General features: G+C 42.8%; 2 protein-coding genes across 3 annotated transcripts in view; one reads left to right on the forward strand and one right to left on the reverse strand.

Moving 5' to 3' along the window:
- The window catches only part of LOC115583264 (butyrophilin subfamily 1 member A1-like), a 76,681-nt gene that overhangs the window by 39,463 nt on the left and 13,443 nt on the right, over nt 1–23,775 (forward strand). The window lies entirely within an intron of this gene.
- Nucleotides 17,886–21,351, reverse strand: LOC115583291 (myelin-oligodendrocyte glycoprotein-like). 2 transcript variants are annotated; one of them, XM_030419973.1, is made up of 3 exons: nt 20,892–20,909; nt 18,565–18,655; nt 17,886–18,244 (listed from the first exon to the last, which is right to left on the reverse strand). In XM_030419973.1, exons 1-3 carry the CDS (start codon nt 20,892–20,894, stop codon nt 17,895–17,897), a joined length of 444 nt encoding a protein of 147 aa, XP_030275833.1. In that variant the 5' UTR covers nt 20,895–20,909; the 3' UTR covers nt 17,886–17,894. The 2 variants fall into 2 exon arrangements, with proteins under 2 accessions (XP_030275833.1, XP_030275832.1); XM_030419972.1 differs by lacking the exons at nt 18,565–18,655; nt 20,892–20,909 and adding an exon at nt 21,063–21,351.

Below are 23,775 nucleotides of genomic sequence, written 5' to 3' on the forward strand. Positions count from 1 at the left end.
GTCAGACAAGCCCCCTCACTGTCCATTTTTAAAACGTATCTTAAAACCCATTTTTATTCCTTGGCCTTCAACCCAGCTTGAGACTCTGCTGTTGTTTAGTGTTTTAATGTCTTATTGTTTTTATTGTTTTTATTGTTTTAACATTTTTATTATTTTATTGTTTTTTTTTTTTATTTATTTTATTCTATTTGTTGTTTCCTATGTTTTATGTACAGCACTTTGTCCCAGCTGCGGCTGCTTAAAGCGCTTTATAAATAAAGTTGAGTTGAGTTGAGTTGAGTTGAGTTCTTGACAGTGTAGAGGTTGGCAACATTCACTCATGTACAATATTAAATAGACAGCAAGATTGTTCAATCTAACTTACATGTACTATATACAAGTGTGTGTGTGTGTGCGCGAGTGTGTGTGTGTGTGTGTGTGTGTGTGTGTGTGTGTGTGTGTGTGTGTGTGTGCGCGAGTGTGTGTGTGTGTGAGTGCCTGGCAGAACAAAGAAACAATGGCGGTCAATGATATCACATGTGGGTGTGATATGCTCTAGCCTCAAGGAATGTGTGTGTCTGTGAGGATGTATGTGTGTGTGACGTGGTGCCAGGTTATAGAAGATGGTTAGTTGCATGCAGAGACCCTGAGTCTGTGTGAAGCATAATTTGACTAATGTCGAATTAGCCGTCTAGGAAAGCAAACTACCAATAACTTCACTTGAGGTCACAATAACACCAAAACATTGAACACATCAATTGAACACATCACATCAACCAGAGTTTAAAGTCCTGTGCTTAGCCGTGCTATGGTTTGCTATCTAAACCCAGTTCAACATTACCAGTCTTTGAAGAGAAGGTGCTGGTGGTTGCAGGAGAAATTGGGGCTCCAAAGTTGAACAAGCTGCTCATGCTGTGCAAGGTGTGATGAAAGTCGGCAGAGGAGGAAACTGGTTGCTCCTTTACTTTGTAAGGATAGTAGCTTGGTGCTAACCTGCTTGGTGTTCCTCAGCTCCTCAGATTGGCAGGACCTTGTGTCGCTGCAGTGAGGAGAAGTTCTTTGGGCCTGCTGCTTGTAGCTCTCCACAGCTTGTTGGGCCCAGAAGAAGGGATCCTGAAGGCAGGCAGCCCCTTGAGGGGAGGTGGAGAGGAGCCCTTGAAGATCCGAAATTGAAGGAGTAGAGGGCGTTGAGTGAGAGAGGAAGAACAATGCATGCTCTTGGCTTTTGACTACCTGATCAGCGGGGGATCTGTCACCCTGACTAATAGTAGCTCAAACCTGAATTCTGCACTTAGGTGTGAAGAATGGGGAATTCTGGGACACTGAGTTCAGTTCAGAGTCTATTTTGAAATCCACAATGAATGACTCTGATTCGCGTATTTCGTATCACTCCGCGTTATAAAATCTTTGCTCCGCAAGTAGTCTGTAGTCTGTAGTCTGTAGTCTACTTCATATCGGAAAAAAACTACTCCTATGCCCGGGGGCGCTGCCAGGGATTTTGGGCCTCATGAAAAGATTACTGGGCCCCTGTATAGCCGGCCATAAGGCCGGTGAAAATTTGTTATGCTGTCTACATAAAACTGTGCATTTTAATGATATTTTTGTCTATAATTTCCTATATGTGTGAAAAGAACAACATGACAGTTACTTGATAGGGGAAGCATTGAACACTCAGAACGCCGTGGAATTTAAGTTCATTGTCTGCACGTCTGCAACTTTAATGGTCAAAATATAAAGTTCTCTTAAATTAAATGACCTGAAAAATACAAATGCATGACATACATGAATTATATAGAATTTCCTGTAATACCATTTGAAATAGCATCACCAGATTCAGGTTTCCTCCCACCATTCTGTTTTACTGTCAGTGATTTGATCAAAAATAACAAAAGAAAATGTGATTTTCACAACCAGTACCCCACTGCTCACTGTCTCCCTCTTGTAGCCCTGCATTTAGGTCTAATTTATCTCCAAAATTACTATTATAGCAATACCACACAATTTCTCTTTTAAACATGCACATCACCCCCCACACACACACTTAGACCAGCCACTGCACTCAATGTAAAAACTGTATGCTGTCTTACATTATGTTTTTGTTGTTGTTTTTATTAAGTTTGTTATATACATTTATATTTTGTTAAAGCAAATCTATTAAAAATGATAATAATAATGATAATTTATCTCCAAAACTGTACGTGGTGGAATTAGAGTTGGGGTGGAAAAAAATACATAAATGAGGCTCTATGGTAGTTGCAATTTAATATTGTTAAAGTTTCTCTGATTGGATTGAGAGCAGTCACTTAGTCTGCAAACACCAGAAAATTTCTCCTCTTTTCCTAATGCAAAGCAAGGGGTGACAGTCCCAAACTGCTGACGAAACAGTGTTTCAGTGAGTTTATGTTCAGTTTCAGTAATAGCTAAATTTCAACAAAGCAAAATAAAGTTATATGCTAAACGCTTTTTAAACGATTTAAATCATTAAAACATTTAAATGTGTTTTTATTTCAGAATGATTTTTATTCATCAATCAGGGGTAGGTGGGGGTACTGGGGCTGGTTCAGGAGTAGGTGGGAGTACTGGGGCTGGTTCAGGGGTAGGTGGGAGTACTGGGGCTGGTTCAGGGGTAGGTGGGGGTACTGGGGCTGGTTCAGGAGTAGGTGGGAGTACTGGGGCTGGTTCAGGGGTAGGTGGGGGTACTGGGGCTGGTTCAGGGGTAGGTGGGGGTACTGGGGCTGGTTCAGGAGTAGGTGGGAGTACTGGGGCTGGTTCAAGAGTAGGTGGGAGTACTGGGGCTGGTTCAGGGGTAGGTGGGGGTACTGGGGCTGGTTCAGGAGTAGGTGGGGGTACTGGGGCTGGTTCAGGAGTAGGTAGGCCGACTGGGGCTGGTTCAGGGGTAGGTGGGGGTACTGGGGCTGGTTCAGGGGTAGGTGGGGGTACTGGGGCTGGTTCAGGAGTAGGTGGGGAGTACTGGGGCTGGTTCAGGGGTAGGTGGGGGTACTGGGGCTGGTTCAGGAGTAGGTGGGAGTACTGGGGCTGGTTCAGGAGTAGGTAGGCCGACTGGGGCTGGTTTCAGGGGTAGGTGGGGGGACTGGGGCTGGTTCAGGAGTAGGTGGGGGTACTGGGGCTGGTTCAGGAGTAGGTGGGGGTACTGGGGCTGGTTCAGGAGTAGGTAGGCCGACTGGGGCTGGTTCAGGGGTAGGTGGGGGTACTGGGGCTGGTTCAGGGGTAGGTGGGGGTACTGGGGCTGGTTCAGGAGTAGGTGGGAGTACTGGGGCTGGTTCAGGGGTAGGTGGGGGTACTGGGGCTGGTTCAGGAGTAGGTGGGAGTACTGGGGCTGGTTCAGGAGTAGGTAGGGCCGACTGGGGCTGGTTCAGGGGTAGGTGGGGGTACTGGGGCTGGTTCAGGAGTAGGTGGGGGTACTGGGGGCTGTTTCAGGGGTAGGTGGGGAGTACTGGGGCTGGTTCAGGGGGTAGGTGGGGGTACTGGGGCTGGTTCAGGAGTAAGTGGGGGTACTGGGGCTGGTTCAGGGGTAGGTGGGGGTACTGGGCTGGGTTCAGGGGTATGTGGGGGTAATGGGCTGGTTCAGGGTAGGTGGGGTACTGGGGCTGTTCAGGGGTAGGGGGGGTACGGGGGCTGGTTCAGGAGTAGGTGGGTACTGGGGCTGGTTCAGGGGTAGGGGGGGTATGGGCTGGTTCAGGAGTAGGTGGGAGTACTGGGGCTGGTTCAGGGGTAGGTAGGCCGACTGGGGCTGGTTCAGGGTTAGGGGGGGTACTGGGGCTGGTTCAGGGGTAGGTGGGGGGTACTGGGGCTGGTTCAGGGGTATGTGGGGGTACTGGGGCTGGTTCAGGGGTATGTGGGGGTACTGGGGCTGGTTCAGGGGTAGGTGGGGTACTGGGGCTGGTTCAGGGTATGTGTGGGGGGTACTGGGGCTGGTTCAGGAGTAGGTGGGAGTACTGGGGCTGGTTCAGGGGTATGTGGGGGTACTGGGGCTGGTTCAGGGGTAGGTGGGGGGTACTGGGGCTGGTTCAGGAGTAGGTGGAGTACTGGGGCTGGTTCAAGAGTAGGTGGGAGTACTGGGGCTGGTTCAGGGGTAGGTGGGGGTACTGGGGGCTGGTTCAGGAGTAGGTGGGGGTACTGGGGCTGGTTCAGGGAGTAGGTAGGCCGACTGGGGCTGGTTCAGGGGTAGGTGGGGGTACTGGGGCTGGTTCAGGGGTAGGTGGGGTACTGGGGCTGGTTCAGGAGTAGGTGGGAGTACTGGGGGCTGGTTCAGGGGTAGGTGGGGGTACTGGGGCTGGTTCAGAGTAGGTGGGAGTACTGGGGCTGGTTCAGGAGTAGGTAGGCCGACTGGGGCTGGTTCAGGGGTAGGTGGGGGTACTGGGGCTGGTTCAGGAGTAGGTGGGGGTACTGGGGCTGGTTCAGGGGTAGGTGGGAGTACTGGGGCTGGTTCAGGGGTAGGTGGGGGTACTGGGGCTGGTTCAGGAGTAAGTGGGGGTACTGGGGCTGGTTCAGGGGTAGGTGGGGGGGTACTGGGGCTGGTTCAGGGGGTAGGGTGGGGGTACGCTGGGGCTGGTTCAGGGGTAGGTGGGGGTACTGGGGGCTGGTTCAGGAGTAGGTGGGAGTACTGGGGCTGGTTCAGGGGTAGGTGGGGGTACTGGGGCTGGTTCAGGAGTAGGTGGGAGTACTGGGGCTGGTTCAGGAGTAGGTAGGCCGACTGGGGCTGGTTCAGGGTTAGGTGGGGGTACTGGGGCTGGTTCAGGGTAGTGGGGGTACTGGGGCTGGTTCAGGGGTATGTGGGGGTACTGGGGCTGGTTCAGGGGTATGTGGGGGTACTGGGGCTGGTTCAGGGGTAGGTGGGGGTACTGGGGCTGGTTCAGGGGTATGTGGGGGTACTGGGGCTGGTTCAGGAGTAGGTTGGGAGTACATGGGGCTGGTTCAGGGGTATGTGGGGGTACTGGGGCTGGTTCAGGGGTAGGTGGGGGGTATCTGGGGCTGGTTCAGGGGTAGGGTGGGGGGTACTGGGGCTGGTTCAGGGGTAGGGGGCTCACGGGCTCACGGGGCTCACAGGTAGGTGGGGGTGCTGCTGCTGCACTTGACGTGTCTGTTCAAAAATGCGTCAGTTTTGACAGGAGGGTTGTCAACTGATTAAATATGGGCAGCTTGCTAAACGTGAAATCTAAAAATCCAGAGTTTGTGAGAAAAGCGAGCTAGCTTAAAAACTACAAGGTTAACGTTAAGACAAACAACAGACTAATGTGTTCCAGGACTTTCCACCACATGAACCAAACCCACCTTGTTTCTGGAAAAACTGGGTGACATACTGATGCCCCTTTGCTTCTCTCTCTTGCCTAATCTTCTTGTCTTTCTTTTTTTGGCTACCCGACTTCTGGGGTATTTTGCCTTCTCTCGGTCTCCTTACTGACTGACATATGACACCACGCAACAGTTCAGTTGATTTGATGGGCGGACCAAACCATTTTACGTAGGGGGGGGTGGGCTTGAGAAATGTTTCCAATATAAACTCAGTGTTATTATAAGTGCATTAAGTGATGCATATTTATGATTTTAAACTAACAAATTAGTGTTATATTATTTTTGTCAGTATTACAATTTTATTAGGAGCCCTATCTGGGCCCCTGTCAGTGACGGGCCCCTAGAATCCTTCCCCTTTTCCCCCCCTTTTCAGCGCCCCAGCCTCTAGCATAAATAACTCAGTAGGCTTTTATTGTGAAACATTTGCACGGACTTCATCGTGGAAAAAGACTTTCGAGGGCCCCATAGGGACTTGAAATGTAGCTACTGCCACCTTGTGAGGCTTGTACATTACAAAACTGCCTGAAACACCTGCAGTGACTGAAATGGGTCACTAACACTTAGATCACAACAAGGTATTAAAATAGCATGATTATATTAGGAAATTGCATGGGTAACTTTGGGGGACATATAAGTGACACACATCCTATATGTGGGGGTGTTTTTACAACTGCTATTTATAGAAATAGTAATTACAATAACACTAATAATAATTGTCACCATTATTATTATCTTATCTTATCTTATGGACATTTCTTCTTTCTTGTCTTTATGTGCATGTATTGAGGTAATCCAAAAGTAACTTAAAGTAATCAAGTTACATTACTTTAATATTGTGGTACTTGGATTACATTACTGACTACATTTTTTAACAGGTAATTAGTAACTGTATCGGACTACATTTTTAAAGTAACCTTCTCAATCCTGGAAATGAAATAAAGTCATAAAAACACAACTGAAGACTGAAGCTGCACAATGACAAATAAAAGTCAACACAAAATAAATGTTGTCAGAGGAAAACTTTGATTTTATTCACTTCAAATCCTTCAGTTTGAACAAGTTTGAATCATTTCAATACACGACTTCAGACGGAGGACGAGGATCTCCAGTTTCAGCTCCGATCTGACCTCTGATCAGTCTGATGGGTCTTCAAAGTGTTCTGTCCACAGCCGTGAACAGCAGAGTTTGAAAAGGCCTCAGCTGATTGGTCCTCAGCTGCAGAAGAAACACGAGCAGTGATGAGGAACAGGAGAAGAAACAAACACAACATGGATCACAAACACATCAGTGATTTGTGCCGTCACATTAATAACAATTATTCAAGCAGCCAAAGTTTCAAAATGACTTGAAGCTTTTAGAGTCTTTAAAAGTTAACGAGCTGCTGAGGATTATTATCAGCTGTGTTCAGCAACCATGTTCTGATCGGTTCTGTTCTGCTGAGCTGAGCTTCACAGTGTTCTGGATCTGTTGTTCCACTGAGAACAGCTCGTTTATTGACTGATGGAACAACCTTTGTGTTATTGCTCTTTAATATCAAATATTAATACTGTCAGTTTCGATTTCTTCTCCAGAACCAGAACCACACACTGCTCTTTTAAATCATCAATAATAAGAAAGAGCTTGTTACTTTAATTCAAAACATTCAGTTTGAGTATAAAAGTGTGTGTGTGTGTGTGTGTGTGTGTGTGTGTGTGTGTGTGTGTGTACTTACAGTCAGTTAATACCTCCTGATACATGAGAACTGACAGGCATATGGACCGTTCTTGAGGAAGCTATGGACCTTACAGGATTGCTTCAAGTTACATCTGGAAACAGAGAGGAGACATGATCAGAACCAGAACCAGAGGTGGACCACACACTGCTCATCTCTACGTTTGTCCCATAATAACCATGTTATTGTTGCCCTCAAGTGGACGGAACATGAACCGTGTGGATGTTGTCTTACGTCTTCTCTATATATCTGAGTGCGTTGTAGCTGCCACACTTCACAGAGTTAGGGCTGAAGGTCGGCCCAGGGCATGGTTTGCTCATCTTGTGACACTTCCCGATCTTTATCACCTGGCCAGTACCTGGAGGAGAGAGAAGTGTCACACAGTGAAGACGTCGCTTCATTAGGTCACGAGCTGACAAACAGACTGAACGTAGTCGACGAGGACAGGAGAAGAGTGTGTGTTGTCTCACCGCAGGACATCTGTGTGTAGGAGGTCGTAAACTTAACGATGAACATTCCCTCTGTGAACATACACACTGGTCAGACTGCAAGCAGTGGCATCATCACCATCATCATTTACATCATATATTTATCACCAGTACATATATTCTTATATTAACACTCATAAACTGATCATTTAAACAAGCAGTACAAGCAGCAATAGAATAGAAACTCACTGGCATCTGCAGTGGAACACCAAGCTGCAGCCAGCACTGTAACACAGTAACACAACATTGTGACACAACATTGTAACACAACACCAGAACCAAATCAGGTGTGAACGTGTCTGGACCCTGTGAGCGTTCAGAACATCATCACCTGGGATCAGTTCACCTTCAGCACCAACATCATTATTAAAAATGACAACATACGTGTAGGAAGAAAGTCAGTGACACATACGGAGCCACTGAGAGTAACTAAGTACATTTACTCAGTCAGTCAGTGAGTACTGGACTGTATAAATGTACTCCGCTACATCTGAGAGGATACTCACAGCCGAGGACGATGAGGCTCAGTCGGACCATGTTTGCTTCTCTCAGCTTCTCTTCTGTCTTCACCTGCAGACCGTCTGATGCTGAGAGCGTCTCTACGACAGGTATTTATGCTTCTCTCCTCGCAGCACACCTGTTGACTCCTGTCCGCCGCCGGCGAAGGCAAACAGGACCTGGTGATGTGACCAACATGTAATCCCCTTTAGAGCTGCAGGGGCAGAAGCTGTTATCCAACAGATGAACCAGTTTACAACATGTGCTGGTTCTGAAGGTTTTCTCACTCGTTCTACACGACTGGTCAAATACAAGGTCTCAAAGGAGAAATGAATCTTTGTGACAGATTAAAAACACATCAGTGATCTTTGGATCTGTACTTCATTTAGACCAGCTGAGTCATTCAGAACATGTCGTGAAGTTAAAAAGCAGCATTACCAGGTGTGGGCCACAGAACTGGACCCGTGTGACCTCTTCTGGGCCCATGACCCATTATTAGAAACCCAGCAGGCTGAAAACTGATATTTGGGACTGATTATCATTTGCAGTGAAGATGAAATTCGCTGTGTCAACAACCAGCGACAAAATGAGTCAAATTACAATTCACTGAAGTTCTGTACTGAAGTCCAACTGGGAGGAACTTTACTGTGGTGCTTCAGTGCTACTTTATATTTCCACTGCACTACATTCATCTAAAACGCTTAGTTACTAGTTACTCTGCAGATTTAGATTACTCAGTGTTTATAGGGTCTTAACTGTGACGTGTGACCAGTCAGACAGATAATCGTTCTGTCTCGAGCAGCGATATTCACATTTCATATCTCGATATTGTCCCGGCCAAACGTCGTGATGGACGATATTATTGTAAGACCTCAGCTGGCCGGTTTCTTCAGCTTCAAAGTAGAAATATTCGTGACAAGCTTTTTCTCAGTAACCGTCGTGTCTGTATGTTTTCACACTGTGTGCATGCAGCTGCATCAGGCCAGTTCATGTAGTGACCTCCATCAGCCTGTTTTATTCTAAAACTCCCGTCCAACATCTCATTGTCCTGATTTGTGAACTCTGACACAGAGAAGCCACCTCGAGCGACACAGTGTGCATGTACAGCCTGCAAACATGGAAAACCAAGGGAAGAGATGTGAGCTGAAGTGTAATGAAGAAACATACTCAGAGTACTGCTGCAGTCAAACTACTGACTGAACCTTCATCTCCCTGAATATTACAGAGAAGGAGAGCAGAAGGATTTTCTTTATACAAGTTCCAGTTGGTCTGAATCCACTGAACTCTGTTTAACTGGAAACATTTCTCGTCTCCTACAAAGGCGAAATGTGACAGGACTGAAACAAACACGGTGTCGTGATCAGGACCAACGTCCTGTTACACTACGTGTCCTGTTTTAACTGGTCTAACGTGTATTTACATAGAGCTGTTGACATATGTTAAGAATTGTAATGTTTCTCAGGAGACAGAGCTTCGGTCAACAGGCCGACTGCTGGAAGCTGTTTGAACATTTACATGTCATCATATTTGTTAAAGATATTAGTTGCAGCTTCATAAACAGCTTCCAGGTCATGTGACCCCTTGAATCAAACTCAGTCCTGGTTGGATGTGACACTCCTCTTTTTATTGGTCTTTAGTTCCTCCCGATCACAGACTTTTGTAGACTGACAGCTCAGTCGACGGGGCTCATCCCGGCTCAGCTCACATTATACAAATAAAAGTGTTATTAATAAAAACATGAGGAGCTATAATTCAATAAAAAGAGGTGTGTCTCAGTCAACAACAAGACTTTTGTGGCATTTTGAGTGATCTGGAAGCTTCTGAGAGAAAAATGCTGACTTAATAACAAATATTCATATAGAATATCACGAGCATTAAAATCTATAACAAAGACTTGTGTCCTAATTATCCAGAGCAGTGAAACGACCCAGCATTGATCTGGAGTCTCTGGGTCACATGACCTGCTATAATCTGATGAACCATATTTATAATATTCATGGACGGGCCCTCAGTAGAACCTCTGTGTTCTGTAGGTGATCTAACCGTCCTCTTACTGCCAACATCAGTCATTAGTTAGTGTGTATATATACACATGTACGTGTATTACTATTATCATTATTTCATTAGTTATGTGATGTTTGATTAATGACTATTGGACAGTATGTGTATATTTGTTTCTTTCTCTTTCCTTGTGCATCGTTTCTCTCTAAATGCTATCATGGGTGGAGGATGTTAATAAGTTCAGACTTGTTCATGCAACTATTTGTTAACTGTTGTAATCAAATATAGAATATAGAATAAAGGTGTAGTGATCGTTAGCGGCATCCTGTCCTGCTGTGTGTCATGTGACACCTGGAGGCTGTTTAATGTCACCTGGAGCTGTTGACATACGTTAAGAATTTGAATGTTTCCTCTGTTTGTTATAGTCCAGGAGACAAAGATCAGTCAACACTGCTGGAAGCTGTTTGACCTGAGAACAACCACTCATCATACTATCATCATATGTGTTCAGTTTGCTTTAGGGCCTAATGTGGGAGTCCTTTGTAACATTACAAACTGTGGATGGGAGATGAGTTTGCCTGATATTAATTCACCTTGTTATTTCTATTTGTTAACTTCTTCATTTCTAATCTTTCAAATGTCAAACGGTGCATGTCTCAGTGTCTGATGATGTTGGTTTTTTCTGAAAAGTGATCAGTGTATGAACTGCGACTGTGTAAAAAGTATGAATGCTGAGATAAAATTGTGTTGTTCTTCCTGCAGACGAGAAGAGAGAGCATCAAACTGAACCCAACTCATCGACCTCGTTGAAAGAATCCACCTGATCCAGAAATGTGACTCTCTCTGCATGTGCTGTGAAGTTTGCTGCTGCTGAGTGTGTCAGTTGTAACAGTTAAACATTTATGTCTGAATGTGTCATTATTCATTTATGTTGCACAGAGATCCTCTAAGTTCAGCTACGCACTGTAAATGTGAAGATGATAACAAAGTCCTCTTTATCTTTTACGTAGTATAAAAAAAGATTTTCTTGTTTTATATTATGCTCCTCAAAATGAAGAAGCAGCTTCCTGAAGCTTCCCATGCTGAGCAGCTTTGTGGACTCGACTCTCAACCTGAATTTACAGAGCTTAAACGATATGATTCGATATTTTTTGAAAACATTTTTTCTCTGTATACTGTCACTTATTGTCCCATTGACTCTACAATTCAAAGTTAGGAATGCCTGAATATTAAACATTTGTTTCCTTAAACTCCTCCCATGACAGACAGTTATTGTCCCAACAGTCATTCTGTTTGTCAGAATTAAAATGTTATGAAATAACTTTAATATCATGAAAAATCAAAGTTTTATTTTCAGTCATCAAACAGTTGACACAAACGTTTGAATAAAACATGAAAACTGTCAAACTGTGTGTTGTGACTCTTTCTGATGTTTCTGTGTTCAAACTGGGATCAAAGAAATAAAAGTGATTTTAATTTCTGGGTGTGATTCTGAGATGATCTCTATTTTACAGACATTAAAACAGTTTGAATGAAACAATATTTCAGATACGTCAGATTTAAAACAAAGCTTCTAACAGACAGTTTACTGCACTGCATTGTTGCCTATGAATGTTTTGTTTGCCAGCGTTAATAGAAGTTTTCCTTCAACACTTCTTCACAATTGTACTTAAATAAAATACTTGAGTTCCACTGTGGTTGTTTGTCCTCTTAACTTCTGACATGGTTTCATTAGTAACTGCTAAAATCCAGAAGAGGTCAAATTATTCAGTATGTCACAAAAAAAAGCATCGATCAGAAAAAAGTTTTCTGTGTCAGAACTTTGTCATTTTCTTGTTTTCTCTCCCCTCAGATTTACCTGGTGACCATCTGGAGGAGCGACACCAGGTGAGGATTTTAAAACAGTTCAAACTGGCTCCACCTGCAGCTGCAGCAGGAAAATGCTGCTTCAGTCACAGTTACAGTCAAATAACTGGACCAGAACAGAAACTTCACTGGTCCAAAGGGACATTTTACCTCTGAAACTAAAAGTGCATTCTGCTGATAAAACTTGTGTACTTTTCCTTGAGTTACTTTGAATGCAGGACTTTAATGGTGGAGGAGTGTGTTTGTGTTGTGTTGGTCAGATCTGAGTATTTCCTGCACCGCTGACCAAACGGTCCAGTGTAAAGTAACTGATGCACTTTGAATGAGAATGAACAGGAAATGATCATCAACCTTTTGGGTTAAATCAGTTTATTAAAGTGAGTAACGAGCGCTGACAGGCTTCATGTTCAGGCTGATACACAGTTCAACTGATCAATGACCAACAATGTCTTTGACCCCAAACACAGTGTTTAATTAAACCAGAAACAATATAATGTGATTGTTGATTGTTTTAACTTTTATTCATAAAATAAACACAAAATTATTTTGTATAACTTGTTTTTAGTTTAAACCAGCTGAATTGAAATGATTTTAAATTCAGTGCAAGTTTGTCTTTTAATACTCTTTCGTAACACTTTATTCAAAAACAGCAATTAACAAAATTAGTACAAAACCAACACAAATAACAACAAACAACAACTTCTAGATTAAATAATCCAAAAACCTCCTGTACTCATAGTAAATGACTGAATGACTTTTAAAGCCCCACCAGTGATTTTCACTGTTCACAACATCACATCACAATAAGGCCGAGTCTTATTTACTTATCTTAGTTACAGCAGAGGATCACAGGCGCTGTGAAATAAAGAGTACAAAAATAAATTCTATTTTTCTATTCACATCGCAACACATTACTCCTGTATGAATGCACAAATATTCATAAATATCTACAGATATTAAGAATATAATTTGAATGATCAGAATAAGTTCTATTAAATACTTATGTAAAACAATATGAGGACATTCTGCAGTACAGCTGACGGCAACTCAAAAAAGTTACTCAAGTTTATGTACTGTAAATAAAAATAATGATACATTAAATGTATAGTGCGTTTCTAGATACTAAAGTCACTTAACAAAGGAAACAACAACAACATAAAATGTATCTGTGAGTAAAGGGAACACATCAGAAAGTGGAGGAGGAGAACAAACTTCTTTGGTGATTGTCAGCAGTTTTGAAGAGGTGAGTTTTCAGGGATTTGTTGAAAGTGGAGTAAATGTAATTTGTTTTAAACCGCCATTGTTGAGAGGCGACTTAGTGACGTCTCTGGGAAACTTTGTTTTCAGATCTTTCAAGCAATGATCTGTGAGTGTATTTCATTTTATTTTCATTTAATCAGTCAGTATTAGCACCAGAGGCCTGATGTAATTAAACAGAAGGGTTCAAATCTGAGGAGACAGAAACAAACTGTATGGACGTGATTGTATCACACAATCAGTGCGTTTACATGACACACATGATCGGATCTTTAAGATGCATGTATACACCTTTGTCTGACTAAAATCGGACCGGATCGGATTTCTCATAGTCGAATTACACCACGTAGATTATTCGATTGAAAGTCGCATTACGCCTGCATGTATACGTTTCCAGCGGAACGGATCGGACTTTGCGTTCTGCGCAGGGGCGAGATTTTTCCCAGGAGCCGTGAGCCGTTAACACTAGTTGAAATGGATACAGCGCCACCCAGCGTACCGGGGTATGACATGCTTTCCGCCAGTAATTCGATTTTCTCACCGGCATGTATACTCGGATAATTGCAGCTGTCCGATTGAGTAGCATAGTCGAACTATGCCTGTAATCTAACTAAGCTGTGCATGTAAACGCACTGAATGTTTCTGTAATGTTGATGTCTGAATATGATGTGTTGATATATATATTGATACAGTGCATAACATTAACTTACCTTGAGTTCAGACCACTGTGAAGCACTTTGTAGCTAACGAACACAAGCACAGCAAGAACTACATAACAAATGAAAACTGCTAACGCTGTTCCACTCATCCATCCAAGACTCTCTCTGGTGAAGCAGTTCTCACAGAGTTTCTCTGAAACACATCACAAGAGTTCATGGTAAATGGTCTGCATTTCTATAGCGCTTTTTCCAGTCTAACGTCAAAGCGCTGTACAACACATGACATCTTCACACACACGTTCACACACTGATGACGGAGGCTGCCATGCAAGGTGCCAACTGCTCATCAGGAGCAATTTGGGGTTCAGTATCTTGCTCAAGGACACTTCAACATGCAACTAGGGGGAGCTGGGAGTCGACCTGATGACCTTTCGATCACTAGACGACCCGCTCTGCCCACTGAGCCACAGCTGTTGTTCATGTAAAATTCAAAGTGTTACTGTAGATCATGGACAGCACACTGAACATAGAAGACACAGAGCAACCTTCAAAGGTGTCTAAAATATTGCAAACTAATAACACTTTAACAATTAAAATAATTGATGAGTAAAAACATCAAGACACAAAACTCACCACTGATAAACACTAAGGCCTCAGAATGAATCTGATGGTAAAGTTCCTTCTGAGTGACTTCACAGCGGTAGCGTCCTGTCTTGGTCACAGTGATGTTGATGGTAACGTAGTAACGACCTCCTCTCTCTGAGACCTGAGGCTCCTCAGCAGGAAGGATCTTTCCAGAGCTGTCCTGCCACTCCACTTTAGGTTCTGGAGAAGCTCCTCGAGCTTCACACTGCAGCAGCAACTGATCCTTTGTTTTATCAGGTGTGGTGATGATGGGCTTTGATGCACCTGTGAACATCATTAAAAAAAATACAATGATTGAAATGTAATAATGGCATGTTTTAGTGTTTCTACCTTCACTGACTGTGGCTGTATTCAAACCTGTTCAACCTCATTAAACCTCACATTCCACCTTGTGTATCACACTCTCAGAATTCAGGGAATTCAAGAAGTTAACTGGCTGAAAGGCTCATCTTTCAAATCCCATTAAAACTTTTGAAAGTATTCTACTTTCTCTGAAGCTTTGTCGCATCGCAATTATAATGGCTTAAGGAATGTGTGTGTGTGTGTGTGTGTGTGTGTGATGCCAGTTTAGAGAAGATAGTTAGTTGCATGCAGAGACCCTGAGTCTGTGTTAAGCATAATTCAACCAACGTCAAATTAGCCGTCTAGGAAAGCAAATTACCGATAACCTCACCTGACATCACAATAACACCCAAACAGTGAACAAACACATAAATTGAACACATGTGCATCACATCAACCAGAGTTTAAACTCCTGTGCTTAGCCGTGCTATGCGATGCTATCTAAACCCAGTTCAACGATAGCAGTCTTTGAAGAAAAGGTGCTGGTGGTTGCAGGAGAAGGTTGGAACTCCAATGCTGAATGCTCTTCTTGCTGTGCAAGGTCTGATGAAAGTCGGCAGAGGAGGAAACAGTTTGCTCCTTCCTTTGCAGGGATAGCAGCTCGGTGCTAACTTGCTTGGTGTTCCTCAGATTGTGAAGTTAGCTGGCAAGCTTTGCGTCAAAGCTGCTGGTGCTAACTGATCTGGAATACCGGCAGGACCTTGTGTCGCTGCAGTGAGGGGAAGTTCTTTGGGCCTGTTGCAAATGCAGCTTGCAGCTCTCAGCAGCTGTTAGACCAGAAGACGAGATCTTGAGGGCAGGCAGCCCCTTAAAGGGGGGAGATAGAGAGGAGGCCTTAAGGATAAGAAGTCGAAGGAGTAGAGAGTAAGAGAGGAAGAACAAGGAAGGCGCTGGAGTTTTGACTATCTGCTCGGAGGGGGGTCTGTCACCCTGACCAATAGTAGCTCAAAGCTGAATTTTGTACCTAGGTGTGAAGAATGGGGAATTCTGGGACACTGAGTTCCGTTCAGAGTCCATTTTGAAATCCACAAGCCGGACTGAAAAATATCAAGTGGACCAGAGTGAACGTTGTGTTGGTGTCTCAACAGCTGATAAACACTGCAGATGTAGAGATCAGTAACATCATCATAATCAGAACTCACCGCCTATTAATCCTCCTGTCTTTAAAGATACCAGGGTAAAAATGCTTCAGGGTTACATCTAACAAAATAACTTTGAAGACTTTTATGGTTTTAAGAAGCAATCAAAGCTGATTCCATGAAGTGATCAGCTGACAGGATGTTGGTTGGTTCCTCTGCTCATTGTCAACCTGCTGCACTGTGAGAACAACACGTCTACATGGAGTTACTGCATCAGAACCTTTGGATGATACTGAGCACAGAGAGCTGTAGCACACCTTACAGGTACAGAGATCAGTGACATCATCACTCACCTCTGGTTTCTCCTGATCGGTCTTTCAGATTCCGTTCTGAAAGATAAATAAGAAGATTAGTTCTTGTGACATGAATGGGCGATTTTATGAACTTGTCATGTGATTGTCAACATGTTATTACTGGATTCATTTTACAACACGAGCAGAGGCGCTAATTCACACAACAAAGGTCACATATTTGATGAGGAGCTGCATTCTTAAACTTTCATACACGTATTAAATGGATGACAAGAAGTGTCAGAATCTCTCTTGAAATAAGCAGGAAGAAGTAATTAGGCAACACTCCACTCAGCAGCTTCTAATTTCCTTTTTGCAGAGTTTTGCAGAGATGTTGCAGAGTTAGAAGATTGAAACCACAAGCAGCAGTTAGTGCTAGTTAGCTTAGCTTAGCATACAGACTATTAGCAGGGGAAACAGTTAGGATGGCTCTGTCCAAATGTAAAATCAGTCTCTAGTCACACTATGGAGCAATACTTCTATGAGTGGGTCACTGTGCCTGAGAATACAACAAATTCACACTGTTGCACCTACAGGTGACCTACCAGAGTCCTGCTGCTGGAATATAAAACAAGATTACAGGCTGAGATTACAGGCAGACTGGTTAGAGAGCAGAAGAAGAGCTGCAGCTCCTCCACCAAGCAGACACAGAAAAGGTCTTGGAGGCAGGCAGAAGGAAAACTTGCAGGTTATTGATTTATCAGGAAAGCAAGAAAATAAAAATCCATGAGAAAATATTTTTACATATCCACATTGAAACAAGTCTAGTGAGCAGACATGGCTGATCTGTTTTCTTTATGGTTTTTCATTCATATAAGAGCTTTTCCCAAAACAATCTTTAATGCAATATTGTGTTTTAATGGTGCAAATCAAAAAATCAATTTACTTTGGAGATTGGGACTCAATAGATGTTGATTAGTTTAAGGACCAATCACCGACCCCTAAAGATAAGGCTGGTGTCATTCTATATTTTTCCATCAAATACCATTAAAAAACACGTCATGTTTGTTCATCTCACAATATTCTCTAACTTATCTACTCCGGCAGTAACTCTCAGCCCCGAGCACACTGAAGATGTAAATCTTCAAAAAAATATTTTAAAATAGTTTCATTTTTAAAGAACATAAGGATCCATAACAAATGCACCAATTTATATTACTGGTCATTTGATGATAATAACCTTGAAGAGAGCCGATAATCTGAAGTTAAATCATTTTCGCTGAGTGCAGCATCTACACACTCAGAAGGTGGTGATACGAACCTTAAAAGCTACACATGAAGAAGAGTAGTGAGCAAAAATGTGGTCACCAGTGTCGATAGTTTACAGATATCAGAGAATCATAAGGCAATTGCAATTTGCAATACAATGTTCCACAGAAGCTCAGAGAGGAGGAGAAAGTCTACAAGTTTTAACAAAAGGTGTGAAATGACTGGTTATCTTATCAGCATCCGTGAGAAGCAGGTAATTATCTGTTTCAGTATCAGCTGAAAAAATCAGTAAAAAAAGATTCTGTAACTTCCGTAAGAATCAAACGTTTTCAAATGTATCTCTAAGTTAGAAAGATATTGTAGATGTAGAGAACATGACAACTGTAAGAGATTATCAGGTGTCAACAGGTGTAACTGATTGTAACAGGAGACTAAAAGGACTCAGAAGAAACGACAGTCAACCTACAACAACAGCTGGAGATCTTTCATACAGCAAATTAACTGTTTAAATGAAAATATTCACCAACAACAAGCTGAATGTAGAAGGTTTCTCTCAGTTGAAGTTGTGGAAAAATGCAGCTGTAGTTCCCGCTGTCGGCCATCTTCACATTCTGGATCTTTATGGAGGCGTTGCCTTTCTTTAGTTGATCTTGAAAATGTGACACTCGACCTCTGAACTGCTCATCTTGACCTGTGTGGCCGTTATTGGAATGAGAGCCTAAACGATATATGAACACCCTCTGACCATCTTTCTCCCAGTCAAAGATCTTTTCTACGATGTTCTCCGCTGTGCTGATCAAACAGGGTAAAACAGCATCACTGCCTTCTTTCATGGCCACTTTGAAACCTGGACATGAAAAATAAAGTAGATTTAATCATTATGTTCAACAGAGAGCTGTCAGGTGAAAACATTTGCTCTGAAACTCCAGTTTACAAGCATGTTACTTAGTAATCAAATTATTTATGTCGATAAATGTTCCTCCACATCACACCTACTGAAATATTCTCCCTCAGGAGAAGCTTTGATAAATCATTTTGTGTGACTAATGCAGCTTCAGCATTATTTCAGTGATGACATCATCAGACCTGGATGACCTGGATATGAAAACTGTGTTCAGAAACATTTGAAGAGAGATATTTTCTGATGCGTGTGGAGCTGCTTCTGACCTGCTGACCTGCAGGCTGACAGAACCTCACACTGTCCAAAGAGATATTCACAACGCTGGACAACCTGCAGCCTTTCTTTACACTCTGACTTCTTACTCAGAGAGGTTAGAGGTTAGAAACATGTGCATATTATCACACACACCATTATTAACGCAACACAAACACATTTCTCTACATTGCTTTGCAAAGTTGTGTGGGGAAAAAAACTAAAACATCTTAAAATACAGTGCATTTTCATCGGCCACAGAGGAGCATCCTCTATGGCGCGTGGATAGTGCCAGGGTAACCCTAAACCGCAGGAGACTCTCGTGTGACATCAACGTCTGAAACTGGCTGACGTCGCCAGTGCAAGTCGTCGTTGATAAGTACGTGGCCACACCTCGCCATAGTGCCCACCCCCCACGCACACACGCACATCGCACAATGTCAACTTTTTAATTCACATCAGTTGTGGTCTCCATAAATCGGTTCTGTTTGGCTTATACATAGATGGCCTATGTAAACTTTACAGTAGGCTACTCTCAGCACACGTAGAGGGCAAGAGTAGTTATTGGAAACCATCAACCAACCAATTAACAAGATTGTTTTTATTGTTTTTAATCAGCATCTCATGTAGCCTGTAACATTTATTAAATAGGTCTACTTTATTTTGTCTATTGCATGTTTCCACCAGATTCATATACTGATTAATGGTAAATAATAATAAAATATACCGGACTGAAGAAAAAAAAAGGAAACACAGCAGGACTCGAACTCGTGCCGCTCCAGTAAAAATTGCAATGGGTATTTGTTGCAGAACTCCTACCAGGTGAGCTATTGAGGTAACAAATAAACAAATATGTAGGGGGGGTGTCCTTTTAAGCCACTGTCCCCACATTAGCTGTTAATAGTTATACTAGAGATGTGCTGCCCTCTATTTGCTTTGAGCACTTATAGTCTGCCAATTCTTACATGTTGCATCTTTCATCTTAAAAAAATCTGAGTGTGACGACATACTTTGTACACGACGTACTTTGGTGACGACGTGTGTTTCAGGCGTATATTTTGTTAGTAGTTCTAACATCCGCCATCGTCACGTCGCCGTCAATACACGTTCTTTCAATGCACTCGCCGTGAAGTCGCCGCCGGTGTCTCATCTGCCGTCCCATTCACTCCCATTCAAAAATCCACGCGGTCAGGCGGTACGGAAGGGGGAGGTTGCTCCTTCTCCGTCTCCTGTAATCCTTGCATTGGCACTATCCACCCCGCCATACATCCTCAACCTTCTCAGAGGAGGAGGGTGCGTCTCCATTATGGCAAAGCCGTTTTAAACATTTAATAGCTGGACTGGATATGTATTGCAGATATCTGTAATTCAATTCTTCCTGGTCAAAAGAACATTTCAGATATCCACAATGGCATTCCTCCTATCCACAACTGTCATTTCAGCTATCCACAATAACATTCTTCCTAGGACAAATGACGTCACTTTTTGCCATTCATGTGTATTGGGCTTTCAATTTCAGATATCCACAATGACTTTCTGTATATCTAGAATGAACATTCTGGATATCTGCAATTGAATTCTTACTAGGAAAAACTGCCATTTCAGATATCTTCAATCCAATTGTTACTAGTCATAATTTCATTTTAGATATCCAAAATGAATAACTATTCCAGATATCCAGAATGTAATTTTGAATATCCAAAAATACATTTTGACTAGTAAAAATGTTATTATGGATATCCATAACATATATACAGATGTCCACAACTGAATTTTTACTAGTCATCATACGAATTGTGGATATCCGTAATGACATTTTTACTAGTCACAATGTATTTTTGGATATTTAAAATTACATAGTTATTCATTTTGGATATCTGAAATGAAAATTATGACTAGTAACAATTGGATTGAAGATATCTGAAATGGCAGTTTTTCCTAGTAATAATTCAATTGCAGATATCCAGAATGTTCATTCTAGATATCCAGAATGTCATTGTGGATATCTGAAATGTTCTTTTTGACTAGGAAGAAGTTGAATATACAGATATCTACAATACATATCCTGTCTAGCTATTAAATGTTTAAAACGGCCACTAATACTTTTTAAGGATTTTTAGATGTCTTAAATTCAGTTTTGACTAGTACAATCAAAGTTGTAGATATCTTAAAATAACATTTCTACTAGTAAGAATGTTATTTACGGATATCTTTAATTACCATCTGACTAGTAAGAATACAATTTTGACTAGGAGAAATGCGATTATGGCTATCTAAAATGCAATCACAGATAGGAGTGTGGGTTCGACTAAATGTTAAAACGGCTTGCCATATTCACTACCATTCAAAAATCCACACGGTCAGGCGGTTACGGAAGGGGAGGTTGCTCCTTCTCCGTCTCCTGGTAATCCTTGCATTGGCACTATCCACCCGCCATACATCCTCCACCTTCCAGAGGAGGAGGATGCGTCTCCATGGCCAAAAACCCAATAGTGCATTTTAACTGTCTTACCGTTTTCCTGACTGAGTATTTTCCCAAACGACGCCAGCAGCCACAGAAACACGACCAGACTCTCCAGAGCTGCTGTCGGTGGAAGTTTAAATCCCGACATGTTGTCCCGGTGACAGCTAACGTTAGCTCAGAGCAGAGATGTGTTTAGCTAGCGGCGGTTAGAGAAGCTGACTGCACGCGACCGACCGTTAACTGAGATATCTGAGCTTGATACGTTGCCCTGGTAACCACAGACTATGGCGGAGGTGCACGTTGTTCTCCTCTTAGACTTTAATATCAACCAATCATATAGAGCTTGACACGTTGCCTGGTAACCACAGACTATGGCGGAGGTGCACGTTGTTCTCCTCTTAGACTTTAATATCAACCAATCATATAGAGCTTGATAGGTTGCCCTGGTAACCACAGACTATGGCGGAGGTGCACGTTGTTCTCCTCTTAGACTAATATCAACCAATCATATAGAGCTTGACACGTTGCCTTGGTAACCACAGACTATGGCGATCAAGACTGGGATCATAGAAATAAAAGTGATTATAATTTCTGGGTGTGATTCTGAGACGATCTCTATTTTACAGACATTAAAACAGTTTGAATGAAACAATATTTCAGATACGTCAGTTTAAAAGCTTCTAACAAACGACAGTTTACTGCACTGACAACTTCATGAATGGAGAGTAAAGCTGAATATTAATTGAAATGTGTTTGTTTCAGCTCCCATGTTCATGACTGTGACGAAGTCAAACCTCTGTGATCACATTTGGCTGCATTAAGACAACAGAGGAGGGTTGTGATGAGACGCTCCAGCTCTCACCTGAAGTCACTCTTTTCTTTCTCCTCATACCTGCTGCAACACATCAGTGATTACATGACTCATTGTTCCGAGGAAAAAGTGTGTGAGGTGTTGAACGTGTGTGTGTGTGCTGCACTCTACAATCAAGCGTTGCTCTCCTGATAATTCCGGTTTGGAATGAGTTGCAGGTCTCAGCTGATGTACGGTGCCGACTTTACATGTAGAATGACACAACAGACTGTACTGTACGCCGTTAATGTGATTTGGGTGGTAGAGGATCTGTTTTTTTGCTCGCTGTTGCTGTCTTGTGATTTTTTATTTACTCGCACAGACCTTGAACGGCTCGCCGGGTGCTTTAGTTCAATGTGCCGTTTCAGGTTTGCTGTTGACGTTGTTGATGTACAGAGTTACTCCTTGCAACCTGGCAGGTGAAGTTTAGACAAAAAGGTCAGATTTTTCCACCTTCCAGCATGAAGGTCAGTTGGGTCAACGACCTACAAGTGGCCCTGGTGACTCTGTAAGGACACTCCCACACAGAGTTAAGAGCCTGACGATGTTACACTTTGTTGTAAATAGTTGAAGTGGACAGTGAGGCAGAAAGTGAGCAATCCGCCTTTCAGTGCATCTCTGCAAACACAGCAGGAAGCAAAACACCAAAACACAAAAATCCACCACAGAACAACAACAGACTGACTGTTGACTCCTCTCCAGTTAGTTAGAACTGAAGAAGCCTCTAAACGTCTTCAGGAAACTGAAACATGTCCAGTTGTCTACGATTCAGCATTTAGAGTTACTGTGACCTGGATGACTGAGAACCTTCTGCAAAAGTTGGAACGTGAATAAAACAGAATGCAGTTGCAGTTATTTCATCTTGTATTTAATCAATATACACAGACGAGATATTTCAGGTTCAAACTAATAAACTGTGTTGATTTCTGAGCTTCTTGTGAATCTGATGGCATCAACACGCTTCAAACTAGTTTGGGATAGTGGCAACAAAAGACTCCACAGTTTAGCTCACTGACAGCTTCATGAATGGAGATCACAGCTGAATGCAAAGAAATCCTCATGTGTGTGTAACAAGGCCTGAGTCTGTGAGGAGAGAACATGTTCCACACCTGCTGACGGCTGGTTCTTCTCAGGACTTTGTCAGTAGGATTGAGAACAGGGACTTGATCTTCTGCTGCCAGAGGTGACAGCTGCTGATGAGGTGGAAGCGTCTGACAGAGAAACAGCTCCATGTTTTATTTACTATCATTTATTTATTCTTACAGTTGGAGCGTTAACTGTTCATGCAGAACAAACATCTGCTGCTGCTGTTCTGCACCAGGTGTCTGTTTTCATCCAGCAGCCACAGGAAGTGAAACCTGTCAGAGACATTAGCGCCACCTGCTGCTGTTTGACTGAAGTGTGTTGAGCTGCTTCAGTTTGTGTGTCAGTGTGAATGATGACTGATTGTAATGTGTGTGTTTGTTTCACACAGAAGAAGGGTGATGTTGTCAGAAACACAGAACTGACTGAATCTCTGTCTGATGAAACACTCTGACAAACAAAGTCTGCTTTCAGAAAACTTCAACAGATCAAAGTTTAGCTGCTCATCTCAAAGGAGCTTTATTATCTGATCACAGAAAGACAGCTGTGTGTGACCCACATAGTAAAAACTACTGACAGGGATTGTTCCTGTCCTCAGCTGACTCCAGACCAGTGCTGACCGGAAATCATGACGTCGTTGATGTCACATAAAAGGGGCGGGGCACCTGTCACTCACAAAGCATCCTGGGAATGATTTGATTCTGATCAGATCAATGTTGCAGATATAATTGTTGAGCCGCTCCTGTATATCAGCTCACAGAACTGAACAAGAACCAACTCTCCTTCACAGAACTTGTCAATATGAGCAGATGTACTGTGATTTTCGAC

This window comes from Sparus aurata, chromosome 6 (assembly GCF_900880675.1).
Source record: "Sparus aurata chromosome 6, fSpaAur1.1, whole genome shotgun sequence".
Lineage (NCBI taxonomy): Eukaryota > Metazoa > Chordata > Actinopteri > Spariformes > Sparidae > Sparus > Sparus aurata.

Coding starts and splice junctions, on each gene's coding strand:
- LOC115583291 (XM_030419972.1), bottom strand. CDS start 21,162: ATGTCGGGATTTAAACTTCCACCGACAGCAGCTCTGGAGAGTCTGGTC. Junction 18,245..21,062: donor AATACTCAGTCAGGAAAACG/GTAAGACAGTTA, acceptor TTTCATGTCCAG/GTTTCAAAGTGGCCATGAAA.